At 59.5% G+C, this 19,370-nt stretch overlaps 4 protein-coding genes across 5 annotated transcripts in view; 3 read left to right on the forward strand and 1 right to left on the reverse strand.

The window, feature by feature from the left end:
* Positions 1–19,370, reverse strand: part of LOC119696487 — a 1,710,157-nt gene that overhangs the window by 1,179,189 nt on the left and 511,598 nt on the right.
* The window catches only part of LOC119696488, a 1,499,846-nt gene that overhangs the window by 1,151,769 nt on the left and 328,707 nt on the right, over positions 1–19,370 (forward strand).
* On the forward strand, positions 2,039–4,554 carry LOC119696491 (serine/threonine-protein kinase pim-1-like). Of its 2 annotated transcripts, XM_038126226.1 has the most exons (5): positions 2,039–2,735; positions 2,854–2,904; positions 3,109–3,475; positions 4,117–4,296; positions 4,427–4,554. In XM_038126226.1, the coding sequence occupies exons 1-5, from the start codon at positions 2,121–2,123 to the stop codon at positions 4,489–4,491; spliced, it is 1,278 nt and encodes a 425-aa protein (XP_037982154.1). In that variant the 5' UTR covers positions 2,039–2,120; the 3' UTR covers positions 4,492–4,554. The 2 variants fall into 2 exon arrangements, with proteins under 2 accessions (XP_037982154.1, XP_037982153.1); XM_038126225.1 differs by lacking the exon at positions 4,427–4,554 and having other exon boundaries at positions 3,109–4,255.
* On the forward strand, positions 10,745–13,626 carry LOC119696505. The gene is made up of 2 exons (XM_038126253.1): positions 10,745–11,841; positions 11,951–13,626. Exons 1-2 carry the CDS (start codon positions 11,785–11,787, stop codon positions 12,743–12,745), a joined length of 852 nt encoding a protein of 283 aa, XP_037982181.1. The 5' UTR covers positions 10,745–11,784; the 3' UTR covers positions 12,746–13,626.

Consider the following 19,370-nt stretch of genomic DNA (forward strand, 5'->3'; position numbering starts at 1 on the left):
CTTATCAGCCAGCTACACCTACTTCTGCATTCTTGTAGTTATACTGTTACAGCTTTTCTGCTTTTCTTCATATTTCTAACCAAAGATCTTCCTCCTTATCCTGTTGTTGCACCAAGGGCACAGTGTCCTTGCTTTATACTGACTGCTGACTCCTATACTTGTCTCCTTCTCGCTTAACCAATGGTATTATGTCTGCGTGACCTTTCTCAGCTAGCCAACTGTCCACAAAATCCTCCACACTTCAGCTCAGAGGAGGCCGCCCCAGAGGAGCTCAGGCTCCATTTCCAGCCTCAGTGTCCCTGCTGAGGAACAGGGCATCTTTCAGGCACTTCCACAAGCTCAGGGTTTCCATTTCATGGGGAATATGGGATGAAAATGGCTTTGTTAGGAAGGATAAAAGGGGAGGGAACAGACTGGAAATTATTAGGAAAAAATGACCCTTCTTACAGACAAAGTTCACCAAGTCCTTCCCTGCAGTTCTCCTTTTCAGATCCTTTCAGTCATCTCCTGAGAGGTCCAGCTTGTTCTGGTGCTTTTTGTAAACTGATTGTACTCCGATTTATATCAGTGCATGAGATATAGAAGCATCTGAACTCAACACAGAAACAAACTCCCCCTGGCAGCACATTTTCATCTTCTAGATCACTTTCAAGCTGTCCATGGGCATGATGGAATGATTATCACACAACTCTCCACTTCTGGCTGCAGGCTCTGGAGATTCTTTCTCTGCATTCACTCAGGCTTGCATTCCCTAACAATTCCTGGGAGCCTGTCATGTTTTCTTAGGGTAGAAGAGTAACAATGAAAACTTGACCAATGCCACAACTCCCCAGCCCAAAAGGAAAAGAAAGAACAAGCTGTAAAGTTTATTAAGTATTTGTCCTGCTTTGCTGCAAGAGTCATGCTGCACACACGGTGTGGAAAACAAGAGAAGCTGCAGTTGGTGGCACATCTTGGGACAGAAGCTGCACCTGGTTGTCCAGGAAAGGCGCTTGGAAAGAGCAAACAGGACTGTGGAGAAGCAGCAGCAGCGAAAGCAGTGAAGGAAGCGACTTTATTAACTCCCTCTTGCTCGTCCTCTCCCACTCCTGCAGTCCCGCACCCTGTCCCAGTCTCCCTTTACCAGTGTCCCCTCCTCTCCCGGCCTCTCTCTCCCCCTGCCGGGCCCTAAACCAGCACAAACAGTCTCAATGAAAACTTCACCAGTGGCACAACTCCCCAGCCCACCAGGAGAAGAAAGGACATGTCAAGTGCTCCAAACATTTCTCCTGCTTTGCTGCAAAAGTCCTGCTGCGCACACAGTGCAGTGTGGAAAGCCAAGAGAAGCTGCAGCTGCTGGCAAATCTCGGGACAGAAGCTTGCCCTTGTTCTCCATGAGAGGTTCTTGAGAAGAGCAGACAGGAGAACATTGCTGGAAATCTGAAACAGCTTTCCAGAAGTGAAGTGAAAATGAAAGAAACAATCCAAGATGTTTTATTTCTTTCTATGCTCCCCTTTTCCATCTTGCACTGCTTCTCCATCCCATTCATTCCAAATGCACCTCACCTCTAAGATCAGTGACTTGGCGAGTTTTAGACACTCTAAAATACCTGGAGCCACACACAGTTTGCCTTCCCCTGTTGTTACTGGAAAGCAACACTGGCGATGTAAGGGCAGTGCTTGGCTCAGGCAGGAATCCTCCAGCAAGGGAATGTGCCCGACAGTGTTTGAGGCTCAGCAAGGCCAATGCAGAGCAGGCAGCGAGGGGATTGCTGTGGCAGTGTGCGGGAGTCAGGGCTCTGCATGTGGGCTCAAGGCTGCAAAGCTGCCGTGTTTGGACAGAGCAAGGGGCTGTCCCGGGGCGCGCGGGGCTCGGCCGTGGGGCTCGTGGGGCGAGCGGGGAACGGACACGCGGACAAACGGCCCCGGGGCTTCAGTTGCAGCGGCGGCAGCGGCGGCAGCAGCAGCAGCGGAAGGCAGCGGCGGCAGCAAAAGCAGAGACTCTACAAAACTCTTTCTCTTTCTCTATTTCTATTTCTCTTTTTCTGTCCCTTTCCCGCTGTCGGGCACCCTTCTCTGGTGTCCGTCTCCCGGCGTCCCTCTCCTCTCCCCGCCTCCCTCTCCCCCTGCCGGCCCGGGCCATGCCCCCGGCCCGCCCCCGGCCCCGGGCGGGGCTGCCCCGGCCCCGGCCCCGGCCCCGGCCCCGGGCGTCCCGCCGCGGTCTCGCCTCCGTGCGGCTCTGGCCGTGCTGGCGGTGGCGCTGCTGGGCGGGCATCAGTGCCTGGGGCTGGGGCGGCATCGCCGCCCTTTGGCTCCGCCTGGCCCGAGCCCGGCCCCGGCCCCGACGCAGGGTCCAGTCCCGACCCCGAGCCCGGCCCCGGCCCCGGCCCCGGCCCCGGCCCCGGCCCCGGCCCCGGCTCCTCCCGGGGCCCGCGGAGGACACAGGCGGCGCGGCCGCTGCCGCCGCCTCCGCTGCGGCTTCCCCGGCCCGAGCTCCGCCGCTCGGCAGCGCGGCCGCCGGCCCCGAGCCGCCGCTGTCCCGTGTCAGGGAGCGAAGGCCTGGCGATGGCCGGCGCGGGGCGCTTGAGGGGCGCTCGGGGGCCGGTGCTGGCCCCGGGCCGAGCGCTGACAGCCGCGTCCCGCCCGCAGGGAAGGCGCAGCGGGGCCTGAAGGAGCAGTACCGGCTGGGCTCGCTGCTGGGGCGCGGCGGCTTCGGCAGCGTCTTCGCGGCCACGCGGCTCTCGGACGGCGCCCCGGTGAGCGGCGGGGCCGGCGGCGGGCAAGGGACGAGGAGGGGGAGGAGGAGGAGGAGGAGGAGGAGGATCTGGGATGGACAGGCGACGAGCTGATCCCGCTGCTGCCCTTGGCTTGCAGGTGGCCATCAAAAGGGTGCCACGGAAGCGCGTGCAGCACTGGGGCGAGCTGGTGAGTGAGCGGGGCCAGCGGCAGAAGCCGGGCCGTGCCGGGCGGGGATGAGCCGAGGCCCGGCAGGGTGGGAGCCTTTGGGACGCCTGGAGGGAGAGCGGGCGTGGGGCCAGCGCAGGGCGCAGAGCATCCCGGGCTGGGTGAGGGCTTCCCCACTTCTGGCACGGCATCGGTCCCACTGACGGCATCGTGCTCCTCCCGCAGCCCGACGGCACCAGCGCACCGCTGGAGATCGTGCTGCTGGCCAAGGTGTCCACTGGCTTCTCCGGGGTCGTCCAGCTGCTGGAGTGGCGTGAGTTCCCCAACGACATCGTGATGGTGCTGGAGCGCCCGGAGCGGTGTCAGGACCTGCATCATTTCATTCGGGCACGGGGCTTCCTGTCCGAGGAGGTGGCGCGGGAGCTGTTCCGCCAGGTGCTGGAGGCCGTGCGGCACTGCACCAGCTGCGGGGTCCTGCACCGTGACATCAAACCAGCCAACATCCTGGTTGACCTGGCCACCGGGCAGGCCAAACTGATTGACTTTGGCTGTGGCACCTACCTGCAAGAAACAGCCTACATTCACTTTGCAGGTGAGCCCACGCAGGGGTGTGCTCCTGGTGCCGGCATCTCATGGCCCAACATCTCACAGCCCAAGCTGGGTGTGGCAGCAGGGATTCTCCCTTTTGCTGCCCTTCATGGCACTGAGATCTCAGCCAAGTTGCTTTTGAGCAGGGTTGGGTGGGGAGGCAGCTTCCAGCCCTGCTGGCAGCCTTTGCCCACCACTCTGCCCAGGACTGGGCCTGGGGCTGGAGCAGCCAGCCGGACAAAAACAGCCGTGGGTGGGGATAGCAGAGAGGGGTGGTTGGAACCTGTGCCCCAGCCAGTTTGGTGTGCAGGTGAGAAAGGGCCTTGACTGCTCCACTCACCTGGTTTGCTTTGGCTTCCTAATGTTTTTTGGGGCAATGCAGGCAGGTTGGATGAAGGCATGGTTTTTCCCCCAGCACTGACTGGGTTTTTGTCATGGTCGGGCCTTGCCGGGGCTGCCGCTGCCCTCTTCCAACACCAGTGGCTTCTTTTCCAACCCCAAGTCATGACACCAGTCCCAGGTGCTGGCGAGAGGGCAGTGGTCACCCTGTGTGCCACTGGGGCAGCCCCCAGACGGCCAGGGATGCTGGGGCCAGGCTCTGGGAGCAGCAGCATCCCCCTGCTGAACTCCATCTGTATTCCATAGGAACACGCTCCTACAGCCCCCCGGAATGGACCCACTTTGGCTGGTACTACGGCAAGCCAGCTACCATCTGGAGCCTGGGCATCGTGCTGCACCAGATGGTCTGCGGGGAGCACCCTTTCATGTGGGGCCAGAAGATCAGCTGGGACCAGCAGCTCTCGCTGCCACAACGGCTCTCTCCAGGTGCATCCTCTTCTCTGGGCACGGGGGGAATGCCAGTGCTGGGAGACAGCAGCGGGCTCGTCAGCATCCCGCTCTGGCAGCTGCTGAGGAGCTGGCACATGTCCTGCTCTCCTGCTCTCCTCCAAAACAGGGAATCGATGGGAAAGCTTAGGCCCAGCTCTGAGCACGTCCAGCATGGCCTGGGCACGGGAATAGTGGGGCAAAGGCAACAGGAGCCTTCTGCAGCTGACCGGCGGTTTCTGGTTTCTGTGCCCAGAGTGCCGAGATCTGATCAGGCGGTGTTTATCCATGCTGGACGTGGAAAGGCCCTCCTTAGAAGAGCTGTTGTGTCATCCTTGGATGCAGGATATTCATCTGCCCTAGAAGAAGGGAGAGAGCCACAGGCCCCCTTTGATGCAGGGCCCTGGTAAGTCAGAGCTGCACACATGCCTTGGCAATCAGAAGCAAAGGAAGCCCAGACTTTTTGTCCTGCCTGTGTCACTGCCCAGGGCTCATCAGATGGGAACACGCAGCCCTTGTGCTGGAGCTGAGCTGCTCTGCCCAGCACTGGTGGCCGCCATGCAAGCTGGTTTTGCTTGTCCTGGTTCCCGGACAGCTGGGGCCCTGGGCAGAACCCTGACAGCCTGGTCTCACCTCAGGGAAGGAGAAGGAGCCCCTGGAGAAGCTCTACCAGGTGGGAATGCTGCTGCTGCTGGAGCCAGCAAGGAGTACATCAAGGATGACAACCTCTTCCTGCACCTGGCTTCTGGCCAGCTGAAGATGATGGACTTGGATTCTGGCACCTTCTTCCAAGCCAGGCTCCCCAGCGAATTTGCAGATGAGTCCACACCCGGGGAAATGCTCCCAGATTTGGGCATTGCCCAGCCTGGCTGGGAAGCAAAGGTTCCCCTTTGCTGGGGCGCATGCAGCTGATCCTTCAGTCGGCTGCCCAGCTGCTTTTGGCAGGGCTGGGGGCATGGGCTGGGCTGGCTACGAAATGGGAGTGGGCTCCTGGCCCTGCCAACAGCCCCCAGCAGCCACCGTGGCCCGGGCTGGGGCTGGGGCTGGGGCAGCCAGCCCGACACAAACCAACGCCCATGGTGGGAGCAGAGGTGGGGCTCCAGAACCTGTGCAGGGGCTGCTTTGCTGTGCAGGCAAGGAAGGGCTTGGGCTGCTCCACTGCCCTTGTGTGCTTTGGGATCACTGTTATTTTGGGGGGCAGTGCAGGGGGGAAGGGAGATAGCGAGGGCTTCCCTCACCCGTGGGTGGGTTTTTCCCCAGCATGTTGGGGTTGGGCCTTCCTGAAGCCCCTGACAGAGATGCTATTTTTTACATTTTTTCTTGTTTCCCAGTTTTGTCTGTAATCTATTTTCAATAATTTGTTGGTTTTTTTTTTGTAGAGAAGCATTCTAGGACGCCCAGTCAGGGTCGGGAAGTGCTTGGGAGCAGCTGTGGTGTGGATGGGCCGTGCCCTTGGAGAAGGCTGAGGACATCGTTTGGGACCAGCTTTTCTTCCAGCCGTGGAGGGCGTGAGGTGGGTCCCTGTCTGCTTGGCAGGGTGGGATCAGAGCTTTTGGGAGATGGCAGCGAGCACAGGAGCATCCTGCTCTGGGCAGCTGCTGAGGAGGTGGATGTGCCCTGGCTGGCTGCAGGCTGGGCACATGTGCTGCCCTCCTGCTCTGCTCCCAAAGGCAGCAGTGATGGGCAGCTCTGGGCACAGCTCTGGGCACAGCCAGCATGGCCTGGTGTCACGATCCACCCTCACGGACAGGATTGTGATTGTTCGTTATCTGCTCTCAGGGTACAAAACACCAACACGGCAAGGGGGTTTGCAGTAACAATCAAAATCAGTGTACTTTATTGAATGATCACAGCCAAATGCATTGGAGGGGATTGGGGAGAGAGAGAGAGAGAGAGAGAGAGAAAGAAACCCTGAAGGAAAGAAAAGGAAAAGAGAGAAAGAATAAGTATATCTACCAACATAGAGGTGATGTAATTCCAGTCAGGGTCCAGCTGACGTCCAGTCGAGGAGTCGCCTTCACGTTGGGGAGATCTCGAGTTAGCTAGCTGACTCGAGGGGTTTTTATTAGAATTTTCCTTTGAAAGTTGCAAAGGAGGGGGGAAAAGATACAATTGTCTTATGATCTCAGCAGTGGGGCAGAGCCATTGTTTTCCCTGGTTCAGTGGTCACTGCCTGCAGGCAAACATCTCAGTTTGATCAGCTGTTCTCCCCCACACACACTGCCCTCCTCCTCCCCCCAGGTTACAGGTTTCAGTCCTTGAGGAGAAAAGGAGTCTTTTCCATATAGGGGTTTCATGTCTCAGTCTTGGAGGGAGTGGCTTCTCCCATCTCAGTCCATCTGCCACGGTGGTTGTACAGTAGATGAAGGGTCTTCTGTGGAGACCACCAAAGGGTAATTCCAGAAGAGAGTCCAGCCAGGCTTGGGGGTGGAAAACTCCAGGCCATTGTCACAGCGCGATGCAGGTGGAGGAAGGTCAAGGTGCTCCTTGTCCTTTCACTGGGAGCAGTGTAGCATGAGGTGGACAAACGCACCTGGGAACAATAACTCAAGTTCCAGTCCCGGGGCCTTGGCAAGCCCCACCAAACCAGGATGTAGGATCCTCTTTTGGTGGTCTCAGTTTTTTCATGACGATCGTGAGGCAGATGAGAAAGCAATTTTGGGCAGAGTCTTACACCCTGGCAGGAAGGTCTCCTTGGATTGCTGCAGATCCAGGTTCTGACTGTGGCTCTGTTCCTCTCTCTTCCAGCCCTTCAAGGCCTGAGTGAAAACGACAGCCCCTCCCACATAAGCACCTTTGTTCAGGCGATGTTCCAGGGAAGAGCTGCAGAACTACTTTCATCTGCTGCCTCAGAAGAACCAGTGTCTCCTGAAGACCTCCAGATGCCTTGGAAGATGAGACCACCTGGAGACCAGAGGAGACCAGCTGGAGCTCCAGGCACAGCTGATGACTGGCACAGCTGAGCCTGTGGGAAGCTCCCATAGCTCCTGCCTTCCCCCTCCCTGTTGACAGCTCCCTCCCTCCAGCCCTCAGACCCTGCCCATCCCCTTTCTTCCCTCCCAGCTCATCCCCTTGCTTTGCCTTCCATTAATAAACACTTTGTCTTCTGTGCTTTACCTGCATCTCTGTGGAGCTGAAGCGATGCAAATCCAGAGCCCTGGGACACACAGGCCCCTCCTGCCGTTCTCTTCCACGCTGAGTTTTGTGCACAGACCCAGAGGAACGAGGGCAGATCAGGCTGGAAAGGTGCCTGTGCTGAAGGCCCAGTTCCACAACACTGTGGAGTTACAGATCTTGCTGAGCACCCGGGAGCCCCTGGATTTTGGAAGAGCCAAGCCAAGGATGTTCTGAACCCAGCTGTGAGGGATTCCATGGCAAGCATCCACGGAGGGCAAAGGAGCTTGGAATGCTGGAGGGTTTCAAGAAGAGCTTCCTGAAAGCCCAGCAGTGCTCCATCCCTGCACAGGATCAGGAAGAGGGCAGAACCAGAGACCACCAGGGCTTAACAGAGAGCTTTGGGTGTGCCTGAGAGCAGATGAAGCAGCAGCACGGTGCCCGAGACTCGGACGCGCCACCGTGCCAGTGCCCGGAGCTCTGTCAGGCAGTGCCGGGATCCCGGGTGTGGTTCTGGTCCCCACAACCAAGGAATGGCAGCCCCAGCCTCAGACCCAGTCAGAAAGCCAAGCAAGTGAGACCAGAGGGAGGGCAGCCTTCCAGTTTCTCTTGGGCATGGACACAAAACAACCCCTGCTGCTTCTTCCTCCGCCTGTGTGTGGGGTGTGCTGGTGGCAGAGGCAGCCAGGTTGTGCTCTGCGTTCCAAAGCCTGTTGAGAGCGGGCATGAAAAGCGCTGCGTGCACAGCAGAGAGTCCTGGAAGGGGCTGGCAAGAGCGTGCTGTGGGGACAGGGCTCTGGGCTCTGGCCGGGAACAGCCTGGGTTTGCTGCCGTGAGCGCAGGCAGGAGTTGAGGCAGCTGAAGAGGCAGCGGGCAGCTTGTGTTTCCAGAGGGCCTGGGGCTGCACCTCTGAACCTCCACTGGACACACACTTGGGGGAATGTGAGCTAGAGCTGGAGTGCCTGTCCTGAAAGGACCTGGAGTCATTCAGCCTTGCCAGCTTTTCTTAACAGTGTGTTGGTGTTCCCCAGGAAAGCTTCACATGTGGGGAAATGCCTTTGGAGGAAAGGGGCTTGCTTCTCAAGGAAAGTGCTTCCCAGGCAGCTCCCAGTGAGGGAGGTGCAAGTGTCCCCCTGGGGCTCTCTGTGCTCCTTTCAGTCCTTGAGGCCCATTGCACTTGGCACAGGGGCAGGGCAAGGGAGAAGGCTGTGAAGAGCAGGTTTGGCATCCGCCTGGACCTGCAGAGACCAACCCAAGCACCTGCAGCAGGGTGTGTTCCCCTCCTTTGGGCAGAGGTGTGAGCAGGAGCATCTCTGTCCAGCCACGAGCCCCAAAGCTGTCTTTGAGAGCTGTGAATTAAAAGGCCTTTACGCACACACTTTTCTCATCTTCCCTTTCTGCTGCGTTTCAACTCTTGCCAATATGCATTTGCCTCTTGCTTGGAGGAAGCTGCTGTGGCCCAGGGCCAGCACAGGGCTGGGCTGGGTGGGCCAGGCAGCGTGGAGAGTCTTGGCTGATCTTGCTGTGTCCCTGGCCTCAGAAAAGGCTTGGAAGCTTTGCCTGCCAAGGTGTCCTGCTCATTGACTCTCCCTGTGCATCCTGGAGAGAACAAGGTGGGCATTTCTGGCAGCTGAGCATCAGCAGGCCTTAAAATGGGGGCGAGTTGTGGAGCGAGCCCAGCTGAGATACCCTGAGAGGAGCCCAGTGCTCCTTGCTCCTCTCTGCTGACACGTTTGTCTGGTTTTGGGATGAGCCTGGCTGTGTGAGGGGTGCTACGTGGACACGAGACAGCCGGTCCTGTCCCGCTGGGTCCCAGCAGTGCCTCGCAGCAGTCCTGCATCCACGTCAGGATGCTGGCCAAGAGAGGTCCTGGAAGCTGAGGCAGCTGATTTTCAGCTTGTGCAGGTGCCTACAGGTCAAGGCCAATGATGTTCCCTCAGGATATAGCAGTCCTGAGGGGTCTCCCTCATTCAAAGAAATCGGCAGACAAATGCATTGTCTGCCAAAAGCCCTTTTATTGACCTGGCAGGAAAACAGGAGTCTGCAGCCCACTAAAATGCTTCTCCACCATATATACATGTCGGTGGGTTGATGAAGGAATTGTATCAAAAATGCCATCCATCTTTAAACTGCTGACGTGATTCGACAGGCAGGGGGTTAGAAATACACTGTGTCACATTCCTGTACTTGAAGCTGGTGTCCAGGTGCTGGCCAGGAGTGCTCTCCATGCCCTAAAGCAGCACAAAGTCTTCCTCATGGCTTCCCTGCACAGGGCTGATTCTGTACTTGCCCTTAGTTCTGCTGGCAGACCATGTCTAAAGCTTTTTGTCAAGTCACTCTCAGTCAATCAGGCCTGCCAGGTTTTTCTTCTGCTCACTGGTGCAAGTACTCCTGTGTGTCTGTGCTAAGTACTTGTTGGCTAATGGGAATTGCTTGTGCTTCCTTATGTCAAACAAGGGCCTTGTTCATTGCCAAAGGGGCCTGAGGCCACCCTGCTCCTGGTGGCAGCAGTTGCTTTCCTGTGGAATGTCCCACCTCCCCCAGGAGTGAAGAGGGAGCTGGAGAAAGAGCTTGCCAGGCTGCTCTCCATCCTTTCCCAGCAGTGCTGGCTGAGTGGAGCAGTCCCAGCGGAGCGCCAAGGTGCCAATGGAACAGCCGTGCCCAGGAAGGCTCGCTGGGAAGGGGGATCCAGGAGCCACAGGCCTGGCAGCCTGAGCTTGCCAGCGGGGAAGGCCTTGGAGCAGATCCTCCTGAGTGCCATCCCACGGCACGTGCAGGGAACCAGGGCGTCTGCTGGAGGCTGGGACAGCTCTGCGGAGGGACAGGGACAGCTGGGGGTCCTGGCGGGGTGTTGAGGGATTCTGTGCGGGAGTTGGGGGGGTTGGTGTTGGTGGGGTGTTGGAGAAAGTTGTGTGGAAGGTGAGAGGTGTTGCCTGGAATTTGAGTCACTTTGAAGGCAGCATCTGTGGTTTGGCACAGCTTTGGTTAGGGAGGGCAGAAAGAACATCTGTGACTTTTCCTGTTCATGCTCCTGATTCTCCTGCAGGGAACAAGAGGGGAGAGCTGGACTTTACTGGCCACTGAGATATCTGTACCAGGGGGAGGATTAGCCCTCTTGCCATCTACTTCTTTCTTTGGGCTACTTTTGTAACACGGAGTGAACTTGCATTTCCTGAGAGCTTTTATTCCTTAAGAGAATTAGGATATTATCATCCCTTCATAGAAAACCATTTTCAAACCAAAGAATGGCCCTTTTTTTTCCTCTGTGTAGTGTTATGTTCTGTAAAGTGACTCTCAGTGGATGACATGAAGGACAAATGAGTCACTGCTTTGAGATGGGAAGCAAAATTCCAACTCTTCACCTTCTCAGGCCATCCCAATGAATTTGGGAAGTTTGCAACTTTTTGGAGCTACTGGAGCTGAGCAATGGGAAGGAAAGCTTTCCTGAACTGAGGATTCTTAAATGCCAGATTCTTCTGTGCCTTTGCTGTGAAGGTGTTTTTCTGCTGAAGGAAATGACTTCAAGGAGAAAATAATTCCAGCATGGAGTAAGAGCTTGTGACAGAGACCAAGCGTTGCCAGCAGTTGCTCCAGGTGCTCCTGCCAACAGCCCCTGCAGGGAGGAGCACAGCCCCCAGTGCACGTGGGCTTTGGCTCCCTGTGGCACAGAAGCCCCCCGGGGGCACGGGTCTCTGGGGCAGGAGATGGGCACCAGCGCTGCCAGGGCTGGGGGTGGCAGCTCTGCTTGGGGGGGACTCTGCCACAGCTGCTGATGCCAGCGCTGCCCGGGCCCCAGGGCTCAGAGCAGCATTGGTGCCCTGGCCCACACGTTCCTTGTCCGTGTCACAGCCGCGGGTTCAGGATGGCCACCAGCTGGGACGTGTCCCAAGGAGGCCGTGCCAGCTTCTGTGGAAGGTCCCGTGCCCTTGCCAGCGCGGCTGCGTCGGCAGCCCTGGGGGCTCCTTCTGCTGCCCTGAGCCCGCAGAGCAGGGCAGCGTTTGCTGATGGTTTGAGCCGCTCCTAAAGACCCTGTCAGGCTGTCTGAGACACTTGGGGCCAGGGATTCCTTCCAAGCTGGGCCACTTTGGGTGGGCTGGGGGCGGCCCCAGGGCAGGGGGCAGTGTGTGCAGGGGCCCTTTGTGACACGGTGCAGCACGGTCACCGTGGCATGGAACGGGTGTCCAAGGGCCCTTTGTGACACGTGGTGACACAGGAGCTGGCGGTGACAAGACCACGCCACAGTGCTCGGAGCACGCGAAGGGACAGGACGGGACAGAGCGGTGCTGTGAGGAGCCCCCGCACAGCGCACTCGTTCGTGTCTGACCTGCAGCTTTTCCCAGGTGTTATTCCTGCAGCTCTTTGCCAGATCCAGCCATGGAGCGGACACAAGGGCAGGACCCCGCCCGTGGCCTCTTCCGCAGAACAGCGCAGGTACCTGCAGCCATCCCCACCTGCGCTGGGCCTGCTGTCACCGCTCAGCCCAGCACCGCACTTGCAGCATTCCGTGGAACATCCCTGCCTTCTTGCCCTTCTCCTACAGCTGGTCTGCAAATTGATCAAGAGAATTCGGGAGGAAGAGACCAGCACCATGGGCACTGGGCTCAGAGCATACTCGCACATCTTCAAAACCAAGACCAGTGCTGCCCTGCTGGATATGCTCGTAGAGGAGGGCTTTTCCAACCCAAAGCAAGTAAGCAGCCTCTGGCCAGGGTTTCATCCTCCCAGCAATTGCTTGGCCTCCCAAGCCACGCCCGCTGGTCCCTGTGAGCCTTTGAGGCCATGGCAGCGTGCTGGGAAGGGAAGCACTTGTCTGGGGAAGCTGGGGACATTCCTCCCTCTGGCAGCTTTCCAAATCTCCCCGTGCCTTCTGCAGGTGCCCGCCATGGTCAGGTACATCCACCAGTGGCTCATGGCCAATCAGTTTGCTGAGCACAGGCTGAACAGGACCCTGCTGGATCTCACCGAAGCCCAGCCCGCTGACGTACTCATGACGCTGCTGCGTGTGGCCCCATCCTGTGACAGGTATGGGGCCCAGCTGCCCAGAGGGCTCAGGGCTCCCCAGCCCATCAGCCTGTGCAGCCTGTGCCAGGTGTCTGACCAACAGAGAGTTCCAGGGCCCTCTGGCTGCTCCCTTTGCCAGCCCTGGCACGGCAGTCCCCAAGCCTGCTGCCATGCTGCCTCGCTGCCCCTCAGGGGCCTGTCCCCACAGGGCTGGGCTGCTGGCTGCTGCTGGCCAGTGGCAGTGGGCAGAGGCAGAGCTGGCAGCCAGCTCAGGTCCCCGCTGCTGCCCAGGCCACAGTGCTGTGTCCCAGACCCCCCTGAGACAGAGCTTTAACCCCACAGGGCTGCTCTGACCATGTGGAAGAGCATCATGTGCTCGCCCAGGACTTCCGAGCCTGCGCTGCTGGTACTCCTGGATGTGCTGGGGAGCTGGCATGAGCACAGCACGGGCACCTCCGATGGGGACAAAACGGGTGTCTTTGTCCTGGCTGTGAGTTTCTGCAATTGGCCTTTGCTGGCCCCAAGGCCGCCTCTGCAGCAGCTCTCCATCCTCCTTCCCCCACTGCATCTCCCTGCCTCAGGCGCTGGGCTGAAACCTGGCCCAGGGGCAGCCACAGGGGCACCAGGCCCGGTGCTCCCCCTGCGTCTCTTTGGGCCTCTCCCTGCCGTGCTGGGGCCCTGCCACACGGACACCTCGGCACTGAGCGCTGTCTCGGGGCCTTTGTCCTTTGCAGGCAACTGTGGTGATGTGGAACATCCTCCAGGTGCCCTGTGTCCCACATACGGTGACGGTGTATTTCCCCCGCCTCTTTGTGCATCTGCTCTTCCAAGTGCTCTTCAGCACTCTGGATATGCCAGAGGAGGTGGATACCTTCTGGAAGGGATGCCAAGAGCAATACGGCCTTGCCACCAGCCCCAACAGGTGCTCCATGCCAGTCCTCCTGTCCCTGCCACGTCCCTGGGCAGGAGCCAGTGCTCCCAGCGTGACCTGGGCTTTGCTCTGCACGCAGGTTTGCAGTGCAGACCCTCAAGTCCCTGCTCTGCCGAATGCAGCACGAGGATGTGGTGGTGGCCATGGAACGCAGCTGTGGCTGGGACACGCTGCTGTGTGCTGACACCCAGCACCATGCCGTGGGTCTGCTGGCATGGTGAGACCCCCTTCTCCCCGCTGCCTCTGACATTTGTGCTCTGTGCCCAGGGTGCCCCACACAGTCCCCACGGTCATGGGCCAGAGGGCCTTGTCACCCAGGGACAGCCAAGCAGGCTGGAAAAGGCTGGGAGAGGAGGGTGCCCACAAGGAGCCGCTTCCAAATAGTCCAGGGCCCCTTGCAGGATGCTGGGCAAAGACCAGACCTCTGTGAGTCAGTCCTGGCAGAGGTTTGTCCCCATGGCCCACAGTCTTGGTTACTTCTTCTCCTGCCAGGGAGATGTCCTGTGTCTCCATCTCCTTGTGTTCCCGGATCGCTCGCTACCTGCTGCGGCTGCTCAGCACACAGGAGCCACGCTGGGAGCTGCCCGCCCTGGCGTTCCTTGTGGAGGTGAGCCTGATGGCCAGCGCTGCCTGGCTGAGCTGCCTCCCAGCTCTCTGCCCTCTCGGAGCCGCAGCTGCCTGGGACGGTGCCCGCGCCCTGTGCTGCTGCCTGGGCCCAGCCCTGTGCGGTTCCGGGCTCCTGCCGGCCGGGTCCCCTGTCACTGCCCTGTGCCTTCCAGGTCCTCGAGCTCCTGCACTTGAGTGAACGCGGTGCTAAGAGAGTCCTGAAAATCTTGTCAAGGCACCTGCGGAGCGAGTGCAGGGAGAGGCGTCGCCTGGCACTCAGGGCCCTGCTCGAGCTCACTGAGGAGCCCTCGATGGTGAGAAGGGGGCAGGGGCTGAGCTGGGGAATGCAGTCGTTTGGGCTCGGCTGGGCTTCGGGCGCTGGGGCAGCTGCTCCCAGTTCTCCTGCCTCCCGGTTCAGCTGCCCGAGTGTTTCAGGAAAGGCCTTTGGCCTCCAGGCCTTGCAGCAGCAGGATGGCATTTCACCACCTTGTGTTCCGCACAGACCAAAAAAATGTGGAGCCTGACTGAAAGTCTTGTGGAGCTCCTGCAGGACGCAGATGGAGAGATAGTTAGCATGGCAGTCATGCTACTCAGCTTTATCATCCTGGACAATGACATGCTGATACCCGGCCCCATCGCACTGCAGCTGCTTGAGGCGCTCGTGCCACTCTTTGACCACGTAAGGCTCGCTGCCCCCAGCCACGGCCACTGGCTGCTGCCCGCACACTTTGTGCCCTGTGCATTTGCAGGCCTGCGCCACGCTGAGCCCCGTGCAGCCAGTGCTGAGGTCTTTTTCTCTTCCTTTCATACAGGACAATAACCAGGCACAGCTGATCTCCATACTGCTCTTCCGAACATTGGTGACTCTTCCACAGGAAAAGGAAAACAAGGCCCTGAAGACACCCCTGCGCCAGAGCCTGCTGCCGCTCTTCTTCCACTGCCACAATGAGAATCGGCTTGTGGCACAGGTGAGGATTCAGGGGCTGCTGCTGTCCCCCTGGCAGGGGGCTCGGCTGCCTCCTGCCCTGGCGCCTGCCGGGCTGCAGCCTCCTCCAGGCCTTGGCACAGGGACGCGGCTCCTGCGCCCTGGGCTGTGGGGCCATCTGCGCGTCTCTGCTGCTCTCCAGGCTTCTGAGGAAACGCTGCTGTGTGTGGCCCAGTTGCTGAAGAGGAGGGATCTTGAAAAAGTGGTGAAGAACAAGAAGCTGTGGAAGTTCACCGAGTGCCTGGTAAGGACGGGCTGGAAGGCCCAGGCTCAGCCTGGAGCAGCCCCCTGAGCGCGGTGCTCAGTGTGCGGCGCTGGCAGCTGCGCCCCTGCCCGCGGCTGCACCCAGAGGCCGCGCGGGCTCTTCTCCAGGCTCCTGGGGGCCCGAGCCGGGGGCCGATGGAGCCCCGGCCCGGCGGGGCTGCGGGGCGGGCCGGCACCGCGGCTCCCCGGGCAGCAGCCGGCCCTGTGCCCCCTGCAGAGCCCGGCGCCTCAGGGCTGCTGGCCGCGCCTCAGGGCTGCGCGGGCAGGGGAGGCCGGGGCTGGGCGCAGCGAGCGCCCGGCCCAGGGGCTGAGCCCGCGCCGAGCCTGCCCTGCTGCCGCTCTCTGCAGCTGGCACACGACAGGAGCAGAGCGGCCGAGCACCTGCGCCGGGCCCTGCCGTACCTGCGGAAGCCACAGGAGTCCCTGCGAGCGGCGGCCATCAGGTTCCTGGGTGAGCCACGAGCCCGGGCTCCCTCCCCGCCCCGCCGCAGCTCGGCCCCAGCCCCGGCTGCTGCCCCGGCAGCGCCGTCCGGGCCCGGCGCCGTGGAGCCCCGCCTGGCCCGGGCGCTGCTGCCGCCCTCTGGCAGCCGTGCCCTGGGGCGGCAGCGTGCGGCAAGGGCCCGGGCTGAGCCCTGCCGGGCCAGCAGGGCGTGCGGCCACAGCGCTGGCAGCGCCGCGGGCAGGGAGCTGTGCCGCCGGCGCCGTGACAGGCTCTGTGTTCCCAGGGATGGCCGGGCGGCAGCTGAGGGGGCAGCAGCAAGAGCTCCAGCTCCTCTGCAGCGGTGAGTGAGGGCAGCGGGCTGGCAGCGGGGGCTGCCGGGGGCAGCTGCAAGCCCTGCCCCGGCTGCCGAGGGCTCTGCTCCCTGTGCGCACGAGGGGCGGCGTGGGCAGAGCGCACCGAGATTTCAGGGCCACGTGGGCCATTCGTGGCCAGCAGCTGCGGGCTGATCCCCTTGGTCCCTGCTCCCTCCTGGCCATGGCTAGAGCCGGCTGGCATGGCCCTGGCAGGGGGCTCTCCTCGGGTCCCCTCAGATGCGGGATCTGACCGTGGCTCTGTTCCTCTCTCTTTCAGCCCTTGAACACCTGACAAAGGACATCAGCAGTGCCTTGTCAGACGAGGCACTTCAAACATTGTATGTCCTGCGGGCACTGCAGAGTGAGCCATATTCCATCTTCCAGAGGCTGCAAGATCGGCTCCGCAGGGCATGGAGGACACGGCCTCGTCTGTCGGGGCTCGGCTGGCTGCGCTGCTGCAGCTCTGCAGAGAGCTGATCCCAGAGGCTCTGTCTGCTGGGGCCACCTGGGCACGTGGGCATTTTCTGTTTCTTTGAGATTGTTCTTTTCTTCTTTTTGTTTATTCTTTAGCATAAGAATATAGGATGTGTTGTAGTAGACAGACTGCCAGGAGCTTTCTTTTGCTGCCCAGGGTCTGCAGGGCATAGGGCAAGAGGGATAAAAGGGTGCTTGGGCTCAGCAAGCTGCCCAGGTGTGCAGTGTTGCAGGGAAAGTGGCCAGAAGCCCCTTGGCCTTTGGTGGTTCTGCTGAAGCCTTTGTGCTGCCGGCAGAGCGGGTGGGCAGGGGCCGGAGCTGCGGGGATCCCTGCGAGAGCGGTGCCTGCAGATGGCCACAAGCCCTGTGCCAGGCAGGAACCGCCATCTGCGTCCTCCTGCCCGTGTGCTGCTGGCTGCATTGCTGAGGGCTCCCAGGTGCCTCTTGATGGGGCTCCTCTGCAGCTCCTGTGGGGCTGCGGCGCTGCTGCCGGGCAGCTTGGCCGGGCTGGGGAACACCCTGAGGGGACGGGGCCACCAAGGGATGAGGGGCTGCGAAGCCCTGACAGGACAAGGCAGTGGGAGGGCACGAGGGGGATGTGTGAGGGACTGGGTGGCTGTAACGTTGGCTCGGGGAGGGTGGAGACAAAGAGACCACTCACCCCGATGTTCATGTGGCAAACACAGAGCGTTTATTCTCAAGCCCTTCCTTAGAAAGGGCCTTTGAAAAACCCAGCCTGGACAATTTCATTGCTCTGATCTCTGTGCCCCTTCAGGCTCTGGCCAGTGAAATGCTGCAGCCGTGGCAGAGATGTGACTGGGCGAGGCCCCTGTCAGTCCCAGCAGGGCTGGTGCATTCCCACAGTGCTAGCCAGCCTGCGCTGGGACACACGGCAACAGAGTGCAAGGCACAGCTGCGGGGGCTGCCCAGGAACCTCAGCTCTGGGAGCACTGTCTGCCCCAAGCTCCAGGGGCTGCAGTGGGAGCCCGGCTGGGCTCTGCCCTGGGGCCATCCTGCAGGGACAGCTGGAAACAGGCAGCATTCCCTTGCCACAAACAGCCAAGCCAGGGCTGCAGGGCAGCTGCTCCAGTGTAAGACTCTGCCCAAGATTGCTTTCTCATCTGCCTCACGATCGTCGTGAAAAAGACCGAGACCACCAAAGGAGAGAGAGTCCTACATCCTGGTTTGGTGGGGGTTTGCCAAGTTCCCGGGACTGGAACTTGAGTTATTGTACCTCACGCTACACTGCTCCCAGTGAAAAGGACAAGGAGCATCTTGACCTTCCTTCGTCTGCACCGCTCTGTAACAATGGCCTGGAGTTTTCCACCCCGAAGCCTGGCTGGACTCTCTTCTGGAATTACCCTTTGGTGGTCTCCACAGAAGACCCTTCATCTACTGGACAACCACCGTGGCAGATGGACTGAGATGGGAGAAACCACTCCCTCCAAGACTGAGACATGAAACCCCTATATGGAAAAGACTCCTTTTCTCCTCAAGGACTGAAACCTGTAACCTGGGGGAGGAGGGCAGTGTGTGTGGGGAGAACAGCTAATCGAACTGATCATGTTTGCCTGCAGGCAATGAAGCAGGAAAATAATAGCTCTCCCCACTGTTGAGATCATAAGACTATTGTATTCTTTCCCCCCCTCCTTCCCAACTTTCAATATAAAAGGCCCCTCAAGTCAGCAAGCCTCTTGAGATCTCCCCAGCGTAAAGGCGACTCCTCGGCTGGACACCGACTGGACCTCGAAGAATTGCATCGCCTCTATGTTGGTAGATATACTTACTCTGTCTTTCCTTCCTTTCCTGTAGGGTTTTTCTCTCTCTCTCTCTGTCTCTCTCTCTCTCTCTCTCCCCAATTCCCTCCAATGCATTTTGCTGTGATTGTTCAATAAAGTACATTGATTTTGTTACTGCAAACCCACACTGATTTTGTTACTGCAAACCCCCTTGCTGTGTTGGTGTTTTGTACCCTGAGATCAGATAACGAACCATCACAATCTTATCCATGAGGGTGGATCGTGAAACTCGGGCACCGTGCTGCTGCTTCATTTGCTCTCAGGCACACCCAAAGCTCTCAGTTAAGCCCTGGTGGTCTCTGGTTCTGCCCTCTTCCTGATCCTGTGCAGGGATGGAGCACTGCTGGGCTTTCAGGAAGCTCTTCTTGAAACCCTCCAGCATTCCAAGCTCCTTTGCCCTCCGTGGATGCTTGCCATGGGATCCCTCACAGCTGGGTTCAGATCATCCTTGGCTTGGCTCTTCCAAAATCCAGGGGCTCCCGGGTGCTCAGCAAGATCTGTAACTCCACAGTGTTGTGGAACTGGGCCTTCAGCACAGGCACCTTTCCAGCCTGATCTGCCCTCGTTCCTCTGGGTCTGTGCACAAAACTCAGCGTGGAAGAGAACGGCAGGAGGGGCCTGTGTGTCCCAGGGCTCTGGATTTGCATCGCTTCAGCTCCACAGAGATGCAGGTAAAGCACAGAAGCCAAAGTGTTTATTCATGGAAGGCAAAGCAAAGGGATGAGCTGAGAGGGAAGAAAGGGGATGGGCAGGGTCTGAGGGCTGGAGGGAGGGAGCTGTCAACAGGGAGGGGGAAGGCAGGAGCTATGGGAGCTTCCCACAGGCTCAGCTGTGCCAGTCATCAGCTGTGCCTGGAGCTCCAGCTGGTCTCCTCTGGTCTCCAGGTGGTCTCATCTTCCAAGGGATCTGGAGGTCTTCAGGAGACACTGGTTCTTCTGAGGCAGCAGATGAAAGTAGTTCTGCAGCTCTTCCCTGGAACATCGCCTGAACAAAGGTGCTTATGTGGGAGGGGCTGTCGTTTTCACTCAGGGCTTGAAGGGCTGGAAGAGAGAGGAACAGAGCCACAGTCAGAACCTGGATCTGCAGCAATCCAAGGAGACCTTCC

The sequence above is a fragment of the Motacilla alba genome, unplaced genomic scaffold, assembly GCF_015832195.1.
Source record: "Motacilla alba alba isolate MOTALB_02 unplaced genomic scaffold, Motacilla_alba_V1.0_pri HiC_scaffold_31, whole genome shotgun sequence".
Taxonomy (NCBI): Eukaryota; Metazoa; Chordata; class Aves; order Passeriformes; family Motacillidae; genus Motacilla; species Motacilla alba.

Bases quoted from the DNA above. Each gene is read 5' to 3' on its own strand.
- LOC119696505 (XM_038126253.1), top strand. From the start codon at position 11,785: ATGGAGCGGACACAAGGGCAGGACCCCGCCCGTGGCCTCTTCCGCAGA. The intron at 11,842-11,950 runs GTACCTGCAGCC...CTTCTCCTACAG, and splicing joins TCTTCCGCAGAACAGCGCAG to CTGGTCTGCAAATTGATCAA.
- LOC119696491 (XM_038126225.1), top strand. From the start codon at position 2,121: ATGCCCCCGGCCCGCCCCCGGCCCCGGGCGGGGCTGCCCCGGCCCCGG. The intron at 2,736-2,853 runs GTGAGCGGCGGG...CTTGGCTTGCAG, and splicing joins GGCTCTCGGACGGCGCCCCG to GTGGCCATCAAAAGGGTGCC. The intron at 2,905-3,108 runs GTGAGTGAGCGG...CTCCTCCCGCAG, and splicing joins TGCAGCACTGGGGCGAGCTG to CCCGACGGCACCAGCGCACC.